Here is a 13,564-nt window from a genome sequence, read left to right as displayed (position 1 = left end):
GTCAGGATCTTGAGGTCCTGGGATTGAGTCCCATATCAAGTAGGGCTCCCTGCTCAGTAGGGAGTCTGCTTCTCCCTCTTTATCCCTCTCCTTCTTTTCTGGCCTCTGCACACACACACTCTCTCTCCATCTCAAATAAATAAATAAAATCTTTAAATAAAAATAAAAAAATTAAATGTTTGCCATGCTGTGGAAAATGTTGGGAAACACTGAACTAGAATACAAACTACTCGAGGACAAGAGAAAAGTTGAATTTACTGCTAATAGCATATATGTCTGGGAACACTTCTAAGAAACTAGAGAAATGCTAGAGTGTCCGCTAAGCATATTTGGAAGAGTTCAACCCTGGACATCTCCTTCATGCCAGATGGCAAGATCTGCTTGACCTCTGCTAATTAACCTCCCTCTTTGCCAATAGTGTTTAACCATCTGAGGCTTCCTACTGGCTAATAATGACTTTGCATCTTGGAAAGATTTAAAAATTTGGGAATGTCTTTCTTCCACAAAAATCTCTAAGACCAGTTTTATGTTTGATTTGTCTAAGCCAAACATTAGATCCTTGACCTCAGTCTTTTCCAGTTCTGTCTGGTTCATTTAAGTTCTTATATAAAAAAAAAAAAAAAAAAAAAAAAAAAGTTCTTACTGAGTAGCTACTGCAGATCAAACCCTATACCAAGTCCTTTCCAATATTATTTTACATTGTAAAATATTTTATACAAGATATTTTCTAAATGCCATGATATGTATGTGTCTTTTATGAAAATCTTTTATAATTTCAGCTCAAACTGAAAAAAATCCTGGGGAATCATTTGATCTGGCTGGTCACTCAGAAGATTATGTCAGTAAAAGGTAATTTATTTTAACATTTTTATATTTTATTGTGTTCAATGATGTTTCTTATAGGAAGAGTTCTGCCTTTTCTTTTTTAGTAGACCAGAATGCATTTATTCAGGCACAGTATTAAGATTTAGGCCTACACTGCAAGCCAGTGACTGGTCTAAGAGTGCTCTACTAGTCAGCAGCACATTCATACCTTGAACTCACACTCTATCCATTTCAAGTTCACAGGCAAATGGAAAGAGGAACATGCAAAAATGAAAGGAGAGAATACAACTGTGTTTTTCTAGTAGAGACAAGTTTAAATACACTACAATATGGATGTAAGAAAAGTAGCTTTGTAGTCTTATATAAAGTACTGATCTTTCTCATTAGATCCTCAGAGTAAAATCTTGTTAACCTTGCATGTTTTACACTTTGGAGCAATAATGCACAGCCTCTCTAAGTTTATCTCAGTCCTTCCGTTTCTTTCTAAGATGGTATCTAAGTATATGAACAAGATGTTCACTGGACTTTGTGACATTGAGGAAAAGGTACTTGAGTCAGTATCTTGGTTAATGCCTTTGTATTGCTGGTCTCATTTCGAGGTGTTCTGTGGCTGCTGACATCTGTGGTTCATGAATATATGGTCTGTTCTCTCTGAACTTGGATTGGGTCCACTCTCAACGCTCATTAGTGTGGTAGAACCCTCTAAGCCTCCCATCATGACCTTCATCTTCCCCTAGACTACCCATACCTCACTCATGCCAGGCTTTTGACATAGGCTTCCTCACCCCTCAAATGGCAACCACCTTGGTAAGCCAGTGTCCATGTCCTATGTGAACCAAAGGAAATCTGTAATGAAAACTCTATCTTCTTTCTGCCTATAATCATACCATACCATTGCATTCTGTTAACAAAGCTGGGGCCACCCTATGTTGTCAGGAAGCTGCCTTGCAAAGCACTTTTTCCCCGAATCTCAACAAAGGATATGGCAAATATCTCTCTACTTTTGTATAATACTCACTCTACACAATATACCTCCTCCACACTCAAAAATCAAAGAAGCATATATATATTCCTGTATCGCTTCCAGCCCTGCTTTTACTATTTCCCTCCTACAAGGCTGGAAGGAATTGTCTTATCATGTTGAAAGTGTATGGCTGAGGATTTGGGGTAAATGCTGGCAGTGACCCTGAGGGATCAGGGAGACAAGAACTGACAAACTGAAATCAACTCTATCATTATGTATGCTGAAATTGTGTTCATTTTCAGAAGAAAATCTGCCCCACAGATGGATGATTTTAGCACAGAAGAAAACAAAACCATCAAAAATCATCAATTAAGTGAATACTGTTCTATAAGAAAGAAAAGCTTGCTTCCCTTGTGCTTTGAGGATGAGTTGAAAAAGCCAAATGCCAAGATAATCAACACTAGTCCACCAAAGACAGTAACTTCTCATGTGGTAATAATATCTACTATTGTTCAGTAAATATGTGTATAATTACTACTTGTAGGAATCTTAAATTCTAGTGACTGGAATCTTTGATAAATCCTTTTAACGTTTGAGTTTCTCATTGCAAAGTAACAATACTTAGATTCTTAATGCTCTTTTTAGAACTGCCACCCCAAAAGTGGGAATTCCTTTGCATCAACTATAAGTTTTGTGTTTTTCTTTATGAAGAAGGCTTTATCAATTTTTTTGATTATAAAAGAAAAATGGTATTTTTAAAGTGACTTCATTATATTTCACTTTTCTAACAGTCTATTTTAGCTATTTGAACCAGAAAATACATGCATTGAAGGATATTTGATAGCTCACAGAATCTCTAGGAAGGCTGGAGAGACAATCTGGCTTGAAAGCTATACAGTCAGGAGTCACCCAGGTACAACCCCAGACTGCTCCACTGGGACCCATGCTTTTGTTATGGAATTAATGACTTTGATTCTGGGCAGGAGATACTATTTCTAAGATCTTTGCCACTCTTGCTCTTCAAAGCAGATATATCTGCTACCATTCTCACTAGAGTGGTTTTCACAATAGCCAACTTTTCCCAGTGCTTGCTTTCTCTGAACTGAAGACTATCTCAGGTGTATCTGATTGGCAGAGTCTAAGTCACATGCCTATGCCCTAAACTCAAGGGAAGCTAATAAAGCTAGTTTCTGCCTCTGTGAAAGAGTACATAGATTTGTAACGAAGAAAATTTCCAGAGGCGTTGGACAGACCAAAAAAATGACAAATCTCTACTACCGAGGTTAAATAGGTGACATTGACATCCCAGTGGATTGCAAAACTAGACCTTTCATCATCCTTTTAGTAATTATAGACAACAATATATCTTTCTCACTAAGTATACTGATGTACAGTTAGATGATCCTGGTTTCTTACTTCATTAATTATATTTCTAAAGGAAAAGTAGTAATCATTGACTTAAAGTTTGCAAAGTAAACACTGGTAATAGGAATATTTGACCAGCTTCTTTGGAGTTAATCTTTTTGCCCTATAATGGAAATATGGGAAAGAGTTGCTATCACTGTGAAAAAATAGTCTATTTTTTTTAAGTCAGCCTATTACTCTGGCTATTTTATTCTATAAATATAGAGTGCTTTTTATGTGCTAAGTAAGGGTTGGAGTACTAGAATAAATATAATATTATAAAGATAATTTTTATATTCTTGGAATTATTAGGATATCCAGACTTTATAATTTTGGTTATAATTAGTTATGTCCCTTAAGATCTTTGGCTCAATTCATTTTTTTGGTATGCTTCTTATTTCTGAACATGGGAACCTAGGAAATGCCAGAACAAAAAAAAAAAAAGAAAGAAAGAAAAGAAAAGAAATACCAGAAAAATGTTTCATCCCACCAACTATCCTATTTTCCAGTGACAACATCTCACACATCTAAGAAATGTGTTGATTTGTTCATATCTCACTTTATTAAAAAAAGATTGTAGGCGGCCAGAAGTTCAGATTTTACCCCTAACATCTCAACAGAATATTAAGAGAAGGAAGTATGTCATATACAAATACATCTTTTTTGTGTTTTTCAGTACCATTCTTGTTCATGTTAAAAAAATCTCTGTAATCATTTTTAGAATATTTTACCATTTTATTCTCATGTTTAAAAATATATATAGCCTTTTTGTTGCACTAGCAAGACTAAGTACTCTTTTCTTTAATCCACAGGAACAAAATGACACAAATCCCATAATTTTCCATGAAACTGGATATGTACAAATGTTACTTTTGACGAAAAATAGGCTTCCTCTCCATCGTATGGAAAAAGAGAACATTTACCCATATAAGAGAGCAGATTTTGTTTTAGAAAGAAATTATGAAATCCTCAAATCTTTAATTAGTGATCAATTTATTATATCTTCTAAACCTAAAAGAATTATGCCTACAACATGGAAAAGAGATATACAAGCAATATCTTTTGAAGTGGGCCGTAGAGTTGTAGAGGGTAAACTAAGGAAGAAAACTAATAAGCAGACACTTGAAAACATATCCTGGAGTAAACTCTATAATTTCTCACAGACTTTTTCCAGCCTAACAAAAAAATTTGTTGGCTTCTTTGATAGAAGTGTTATTCAAGAAATGAGTGCTAGACATGGCAACTTTGAAAGAATGTTTTCTACAACAAAACCAAGGAGCAAATTCAGTGCCTCACCTGTCAAACATCGCTCAAAGCCTTTAAAAAATATACTCGAAGTCCATAAATTAAATAATGTAACACCAATGGATGATTTGTTAAACCAGTGAAATGAAAATTAGACACCTCAAAATATATTATATAGAGCAATATTTAAGTAACAAAAAGCAAATAATGAAGTTCCAAGACCATAGATGAAATGCTTACCAAAATAATGTTTGAACGGATGGTGTAAGAAAGCAAAACATTGACATTGGAACTACAAGCCAACAGTCTTCTGTTCAAGAACAGCCAACATTTTTAGTAAATAAAAGGACAAAATTAGGAAATAATTATCAACAAGAGAAACTGAATTTTTATGATCTAAATTAGATTCCTCAATCGTCAGCATTTCTATGGTCAAGTCTCATTTGGGACCAAGAATGACACAGTCTGTTTCTGGAAATTGGCTGTTTGAAGACAAATAACACCAATAACCTTTCTTAATAATTGGGTATCAGATAAGACAAATGTACCATTAACTTGATGCATGTGGAATTAATTATATATCAGCATTTTGGATAATCATTGGAAAATAGTATTACATTAGCAATTCATGCAATTAAAAAAACAGTAAAATTTAAAATAGCTTTTTGTTAGTAGATACTGGAACTTCATTGCTATAGAATGCCTTTTCCAAGTATAACTTTGACTTTTTTCAGAACTGTTAAATAATTTAAAAAAATAACTTATCCTTAATAAGCTAAAAAAATTGATAGCAAGTCCTATAAAGAATTGAACATCATGTATATTATTATATTGCTATTTTACTGTTTCTCATTCACCCAAACAGTATAAAGGCAGAACTCAAGTTAGACACAAGTTGGATTTCAAAAGTTAATTTTTAATCCATTTATTTAAAAGATTTTTTAAAAATCTGAACTCTTAATATGTGAGGAGAAGTAGTTTTAATTAGAAGCATTTATGTTAGGGGAAGCCTTTGGGGGTCTTTGGCAACTTTGGCAACTTTGGCAAAGGTGAGGACATAAATTTGTTCAAGTTCCTGTTTCCGCTTCCGATTTTCTTTGCCGTGTGCCAAGGCTCCTCTTGCGCACCTCTTCCCAAGGAGGGTTAGGTTTTGGCTCTAAAACAGAATCACCATAGGAGAACATGTGGATGGGGGAGGGGTTGGGGAAGAGGGCTGCAATTGGAAACTCTTAATGAGGGAAGAGCAAAGGTAAAAGTCTTTAAGGTAAGATGATGGGCTCAGGTACAGAGGAGGTAGAGGAGGAACATACAAGCTTTCCTGGCTCTTTACACCTTTCTTCTGGTTACTGGAGGAGAAGCAGCAGCAGCTCAAAGTTATGAAGTCATCTTTCTCTTTTCCAGCAAGCAGGGGCTGATCCTCTTGTTCTCTTGGCTTGGTGTCATCCAGTCTTCTCACCACCCCCCACTCCCACCCCATCCCGCTTTTCCCTCCTCCCCGGCTCAGTGCAAAGCAAAATAGTTTCCCTAACTACACTGCTGGCTCAGAAAATAAAATGCAAACTCTTTTTAAAAAACTATCAACAATAAAAATAACAAGAAATAGAAAATGTACCTAAAAATATCGGAACAATACCTTATTGTGGTATTATTATTTATCAGTGTTAAAAAAATAATGTGGAGTCCCTGAGTATTTGAGTGTAGCAAACATTCATTAAAAATTCCTTTCCTATTTCCACCCTTTCCCCTGCTCCTAACTTCTTAAAAGATGCCCCCCAAGGTCTCTTACACCATCTTTTCTAAATTAAATACTGCACCTAACTACAGTATTCAAACTTTAGCCCCAAGTAGATGCAAATTAGAACTAAGGATTTCTGTATTTGTTGTTTTTGGAAGTTTCTGCTGGAACTTGGGAGCTTTATCTTTTAGGAAGGCATTAAATCAACTTAAAAATTCCATTTGGCTGAGAATTCTCCATTAAAACAGCTAGACATCTGGGAGCAGTGAGTTCTGGGAAGGTAGTGACCTACGCACAGCACCTTTCTCTCTACTCTCAGCTTCCATCTGTCATCTTTTAAGCCAAACAGCTGCTGAGATGGTCAGGCAGTGGGGTGCAAGGATAGACATGGTTTCCCTTCTGATGCTGAGATCCCAGTATGGCCCTGGAGACCGGACTCTGTCACAAGGCAGTGATGGAGGGTGTGCTGGGTCCTGAGACCAGCTGGCTGTTGGGAGCTCTGCATTACCCGAGGGGAATATTGTCTTTGGTCCTATGTAAGTGTTTCTGGTCCCATTAGTCCCAAGAGGCCAGGAAGGAAATACTAAGCCTGTGAGAAAACTGGGAAGTCAGAGATCCGTGAATTTTCCCTCAGAAGCCTCACCAGATGACTGTGGTCTGCTTGTTTCTCTAGCTCCACTCCATAGTGGGTAAGACTTTATTTTCGCGGTACTGCGTTCACTAGATACTGCCGTAAACACTCCTGTGCTTCTCGGAGACAACTAAGAAAATAGCAACCCATGTGAAGGGGTCCTGCAAGCAGTGGGTGTTATACTCAACTAATGAATCATTGAACTATGTCAAAAAATAACAGTGTACTATACAGTGGTTACTGAACATAATTTTATTTTTTAATTTTTTATTTAATTTTTTTTTTTGATAGAGATCACAGGTAAGCAGAGAGGCAGGCAGAGAGAGAGGGGGAAGCAGGCTCCCCTCCAAGCAGAGAGCCCGATGCGGGGCTCGATTGCAGGACCCTGGGATCATGACCTGAGCCAAAGGCAGAGGCTTTAACCCACTGAGCCACCTAGGCGCCCCACTGAACATAATTTTTAAAATAAATAAAGGGGCCCTGCAGCAGCCAGTGCCAGCCAGGCAGGACTGTAACAGAGAAAAAAGCAAAATTATGAAAATTGCCAGAGCGGTCTCAGGGTCCTGGGATGGAGCCCCGCATCTGGCTCTCTGCTCAGTGGGGAGCCTGCTTCCCCCTTTCTCTGTCTGCCTCTTTGCCTACTTGTAATCTCTGTCTGTCAAATGGATGAATAAAATCTTAAAAAAAAAAAAAAAAGAATGAAAGAAAATTGCCAGAGATCTCATTCAGGGTTGGGGAGGAAGAAGTAAATGGAGTCATTCTGTAGGATTAACAGTGAGAAAAATTATTGGAAAACATAAAGGTGTTTCCTGTTTGCTAACCCTGCTAAATCCAACTCTTTTAGTAACCAGCTGTAAAATAAACAGAATGCACAGAGCTGCTAGAGGATACAAGGAGCGATTTGCTAAGAAAAATAATACAAACACTTGCGGACATTCAAGTGTAGCACAGTACAGACACACACAGTTGCACACTCACTACACTATTTTCTTTAGGATACTGGTGTGATTTGTTATTACCTTCAAGCATAATCGTGATAGAAGAGTTAATGATGAACTGACTACAATATATCATAAGACTTCCAAATAAAAGAGGAAATGGATTAATATGAAAAAATAAGGAAAATGAAAAAGAACAAATATAAAATAAATCATAAAAATATTGAAATCAAGTATCATTATACTAAATTTATATAGGTTGAATTTTCCATTAAAATACAGAGATTGTTAGACTGAGTTAAAAAATAGCACTTAACTATATAGTGTTTATAAGAAATATAATTAAAGCAATAAAGAAATCTTGAAAATTAAAGAGTGGGGAAAGAGCTGCCAGACCAATGAAACAAAAGAAGAGGGATTGGCGTGATTGATATCAGAGAAACTAAAATGTAGGATTAGAAACAATAAGCTGAGGCCCTTATACCTTATGTAATAATAAAAGCACAATATATGAAAACAGCATCTTTGGTGCACTATGTATGTGCCAAAGAAGAAAGTGACTAATTTATAAAGTAAAAACTACTGGAAATCTCAGGAGAATATAATAAAAATTTAACAAAAATTAAACTATATTGGGAGACTTCAGTTCATCTCTTTCAGAGTTAAACAGGTAAAACAAGAAACAAAGTATGGAGGCATAGTAATTACATAATGCAATTAATAAAGTTGATATGATGGATATAGATCTCTGTTTCTTTGAAACAGAGAAAATAAATTTTGAAGTTTATTTATAGAAAATTGATTATATTGTGGGTTACACAAACACCCAATATTCTTTTTTTTAAATAAATGCAGAGACTTTTAAGAATAATCTAGTAACGTTAAGAATAAACATAAAGTGAAATCCAATTTTTTTTACTATTTGAAAATAAAGAAGGGATGAAGAAGAAATCAAAACTCAAATTATAAGGTAGAAAATGGAAAGGAAACAATTTCATTCCAAAACCTTGTGGCACAAAAGCAAAAGCTACTTCAAAAGAACATGTCAAGTTTTCATTTTTCTCTTCTCCCCCCGCCCTCCTCTTCCTCTTTCTCCTTCTTCCTGAAAAGGATTTAGTGAAAAGGATCCCAAGGTTCTCATCTCAGGAAATTAGAAAAAGCATAAAATAAATCACAAGAAACTATGAATAGGAAACCAATACCAAAAACCACTAACACTAAAAATACTTAGGTAGAAATAAAAATATAGTATGAAAGGGTAAATAAAAGCAATAGTTATTTTGTGTGTTTGTTTTTAAAATACACTAAAATGCATAAGCCTTCCTCAAGCCTGATTTAAGGAAAAGGAGCAAAAAAGGAATATAAGATTATGAATGAGAAAAGAAACAACCATAGATATAGAAGAAAGGAAAAGAATCAGAAGAAATATTACATATATACTTATGTCAACAAATTTGAAAAATTTAGAAAAATGTGGGTGATCTCCTATCAAAAAGGACATGATCAAAATCAACCTCTAGGAATGGATATTTGGAATAGGTCAATTTCCTAGAAGATAGGAACCAAGACTAGATGAATTCAAAAGTCATTTTTCTTACTTTATGTTTGAAGCCAGTGTGGTAAGCCAAATTCCAAAAATGTCTCCTCAAGATTCACATCCTTTTTTTTTTTTTCAGTCAAACACTACTTTATTATTTTTTTTTAAGATTTTATTTATGTGACAGAGAGATCATAAGTAGACAGAGAGGCAGGCAGAGAGAGGGGGAAGCAGGCTCCCTGCCGAGCAGAGAGCCTGATGCAGGCTTTGATCCCAGGACCCTGTGATCATGATCTGAGCTGAACGCAGAGGCTTAACCCACTGAGCCACCCAGCTGCCCAGTCAAACACTACTTTAGATACTGCTGTGAAAGAACTTTATCAAAGGATTTAAGGTTACTAACCATCTGACCTTAAAATATAGAGAACATTCTGAATTACTTGTGGACCCAATGTAATCACATGACCCCTTAAAACCAGAAGAATGCAAAAGTCAGAGACACGAGGCAGAAGGGAAGGTAAGAAAGATGGGTTAGATGTGGAGGTTGGAGAGGTAAGTTGGTGGCTCAGTCAGTTGAGGATCTGACTCTTGTTTCTGCTCAGGTCATGATCTCATGGGTTGTGAAATTAAAATCCTGTATAGGGTTCCACAAGTGTGCTTGAAGATTGTCTCCCTCTGTCCCTTCCCCCACCTCCCTCCTCTCTCTCTCTCTCTTTCTCTCTAATAAATACTAAAAAAAAAAAAAAAAAAAAAAAAAAAAGTGGAGGCTGGAGACTTCAAATCTTAAGGGTAAAATTTCAAATACTTTGTTACAATATTTTAAATTTGTTCACGATCACTCACTCCCTTCCTGCATTAACCATGCTTCTGCATGGTTGGGAGTGTATTCCCCTCCTTCATTGACTTGGGCTTGGTCATGATACTTACTTTAACCAATAAAATATGAGCACACATGACTCACATGATTTAGCTTTGCTCCCATTCTCCTCCATCAGAATGACATGTCTCAGGTAGTAGTCATACTTTGAGCATGGATGCTAGTATGAGAAGACATTTGGAGCCCAGATCAGCTAAGCAAGGCCCAGAAGAGCCTCAGCCAACCCATGGCCTTCAGGTAACATGATTAAGAAATAATATTTTGATGTTGTCAATCACTAAAATAATGAAGTTATTTCCATTACAAGAACAAACTAATGCAATATAGGGATGCTGACTCCATCTTTGGCCCTCCATCTTGTTCTCCCCTCTGGTGCACAGATGGTACCACTTTATTTTATTTTAAGATTTTAAAAAATTTATTCATTTGAGAGAGAGAGAGAGAGCGTGCGTGCACAGGGCAGGAGGGTGGAGGGGCAGAGGGAGAGGGAAAAAACAGACTTCCTGCTAAGCAGGGAGCCCAATATGATGCTTGATCCCAGGACCCTGGGATCATGACCTAAGGCAGATCCTTAACACTGGGCCTCATCTATTTCCATCTCCACCCTAGCTCCTAAGACATCAGTCTGGGCTGAGCTGAGGCTGCTGTTTGTTCCAGCATGGTGACTGGAAATTTAACATGGGTTAGCTGCCCACAAGGAAGCTTTTTTGGAGAATATGGATCGTGTTTTAAATCTGAGATGACATTTCACCATCTTGGCCATACTGTAAGCTGTACATCTGGAAACTTTTCTTCCTGCGACATGGAGTAAGAGACTTAGCATACCTAAATTAAATCTATACCTGAGTGCTATAAGACATGCATACTCTTAGCAGGAGTCCATATCCAAGTCCTCATATTTCACAAGAGATCTAAAATTCTGCTAATTTTGACACATATGATCCAGCAAAATCTCTTTTAACTCCACTACTCTCTGTTGCTAACCAAGATGTTCCTTCCAAGTACCACCAACAAATCTCCCTTGACGACATATTTGTTAGCAAGGGGATGAGTCCTGTTTTACTTCCTCTTTTCTTTCCATATTTTCATCACTCCTACGAACACACACACACACACACACACACACACACACACACACACTACAGTTGTGTTGTGCGACCTTCGTATTGAGAAAATCATAGTCACATAATTATGCCTTCCTCCAGAGAAAACTCCTTCATGGCTGAACCTCCAACTTTGGCTTGAACACCTCCAGCAGGCAGAAAAGCCATTCTTCTCTAAACAACCCATGCCATTTTCAGGTCTTGCTAATTGTGTATCATCCAAGGATCTAACAGAAATCAGATGGTCAAAATTATCCACAGCCAAAGTGGATAATTTGAGAACTTACTAAGGGGTTGCTTACCAAGGCATCAGCTTCATGTAAGGAAACTACAAGGAATAAATTAGGGCCTCAGAGCTAGTAACCACCCTGGGTCTACAGGCTGAAGGGAAGGAGGGATTAGAGGAATGCAGACAGGGAGAGGAGCCCCTGATGCAAGCCCATGGTAACATTTCAGGGAAGAACCCAGGGTAAAAATGAGTACCCTGGGACCTCACTTTCCTTTTGCCCTCTGGTGCCTATGGCACCGCCCACTGTCTAAAATCAAAAGTCTGGAGTTAAGGCTGGGACCAGATGAAAACTGGGCAAGTGGGGTGCCTCGTTAGTGCATAGCATATAAGGAGACACTTCCTGTCAGAGCCATGCAGCTGCAGCATCAGCCCTGGGAGAGAGCGCCTCCTTAAATGCCCTGCCTTAGGGGCCTCTCTCGCATCATCTCATCCCAGCCCTGGATGAGGAGAGCCCGCTGATATAATCCATAGAAACCAACCTCCCAGGGCACAGACCTGGGTTGTGAGTAAACATGAGAATCAGCTGGAAGATACTGCGCACACACTCTTGGTAAGTTCTTCATTATGGTAAGATAAAAATCTATGGCTTCTACTGAACCCATTTGATCCAGGAGCATTACTTGACTAAAATTTCTTCTAAGTATGCATGGCTTTCACAGAAACATGAAATGAACAGATGTCAAGGATTTTATTCAACCATCCATTAACGAGTAAAGAGTGAGATGTTAAAACCAATACAAAAGAAAATATGAAGACAGATTTATGTAGTTGAGTTAGCCAAATGAATGTTAAAGTGAATATAATAATAAATGCAAAACTGGTTAATATCTTACAGAGCAATAAATTTAAAGCTTTATAGTTATCTTTTCTACCAGAGGGAAATCAATTATACCTCAACAGATAAAATTTATCTGTGCTCTAGACAAGAGTTTTTTGCATCACAAGTGGTTTTCTACAAGATAACTTTTCTATTAGAAAGCCAATCAAAGGTGCATACCATTATGAGAATTAATACTTCAAGAATCCATCTGACAATTCCCAGTACCCGACTAAAGAATATTCAATAATCAACTTTCTTTTTTCTAATATTGGATACTTCAAAAAAAACAACAACAACATTTCTCTTTCAGCCTGGAAGCCATTGACATATTTAAAGACATCAGAGGGGCACCTAGGTGGCTCAGTGAGTTAAAGCCTCTGCCTTCCACTCAGGTCATGATCTCAGAGTCCTGGGATTGAGCCCCCAATTAGGCTCTCTGCTCAGCAGGGAGCCTGCTTCCCCCCCACACCCCCTGCCTGTCTCTCTGCCTACTTGTGATCTCTGTCTGTCAAATATATAAATAAAATCTTAAAAAAAGAAAAAAGACATCAGAGGCATCTCGTTTTCCTCCAGGAGTCAGGCGCCCAGGATTAGACACAGGTGTAGTATGAGCAGGAGGGTATTTTTTTTCAGTCCCCAAAGAGAGAATCAAAACCAACCATTATTAAAGCTGAGGGGATATTATTAAATGTAAATCCTATTTACCGCCTCTTTCACTCTAAAGAAAACTTTCATTTTATATGTTCTCTGCCCAGAAAAGAGGTAGGGCACTGCATTTATAGCTATAGCAGTGTGCGGACAACAAGAAAGAGACAAAGAACTAGTCAGACAAGTAGCCACAGTGTAGAATCCCAAGTAGCATTTAGTTTGTCAACATACTTAGCTAATTTTAGTTGACAGTTAATTTGATCCAAACAGTATGCTTTTTTTTTTTTTTTTTTGTGAACCAGAATCAAAATAGGGGCTCTCTGTTTCAGATGTGAATTATACATGTTTAGTGACCATAACTGGTAACTGATGCCTCTAAAGAGAGTTTTATTCATTCTTTTGCTTTTTTTAACCACCCCCCCCCCCCGGCATTCTTACTATCTTGCTCTTTTCCTCTTTTCTTTCACTGATTTGCTTAGGACCTTAGAGGTAAAAAGGACCTTGAAAATCTTCTGGGCCAGAGCTGCCCAGTGCAATATTCTGCAGTT

General features: G+C 37.3%; 1 protein-coding gene across 1 annotated transcript in view; it reads left to right on the top strand.

The window, feature by feature from the left end:
- The window catches only part of LOC111142896 (chromosome unknown C1orf141 homolog), a 40,437-nt gene extending 35,856 nt beyond the window's left edge, over positions 1-4,581 (top strand). Inside the window, exons 6-8 of the mRNA XM_022496284.1 lie at positions 780-849; positions 2,092-2,281; positions 4,006-4,581. Coding sequence (XP_022351992.1) covers positions 780-849; positions 2,092-2,281; positions 4,006-4,581 — 836 coding nt within the window. The remainder of the gene's footprint in view (positions 1-779; positions 850-2,091; positions 2,282-4,005) is intronic.
- The last annotated feature ends 8,983 nt before the right edge of the window (positions 4,582-13,564 follow it).

The sequence above is a fragment of the Enhydra lutris genome, unplaced genomic scaffold (genome assembly GCF_002288905.1).
Source record: "Enhydra lutris kenyoni isolate GAN:26980312 unplaced genomic scaffold, ASM228890v2 scaffoldscaffold9, whole genome shotgun sequence".
Classification (NCBI taxonomy): Eukaryota; Metazoa; Chordata; class Mammalia; order Carnivora; family Mustelidae; genus Enhydra; species Enhydra lutris.
This window is presented reverse-complemented; position numbering and strand designations above follow the sequence as displayed.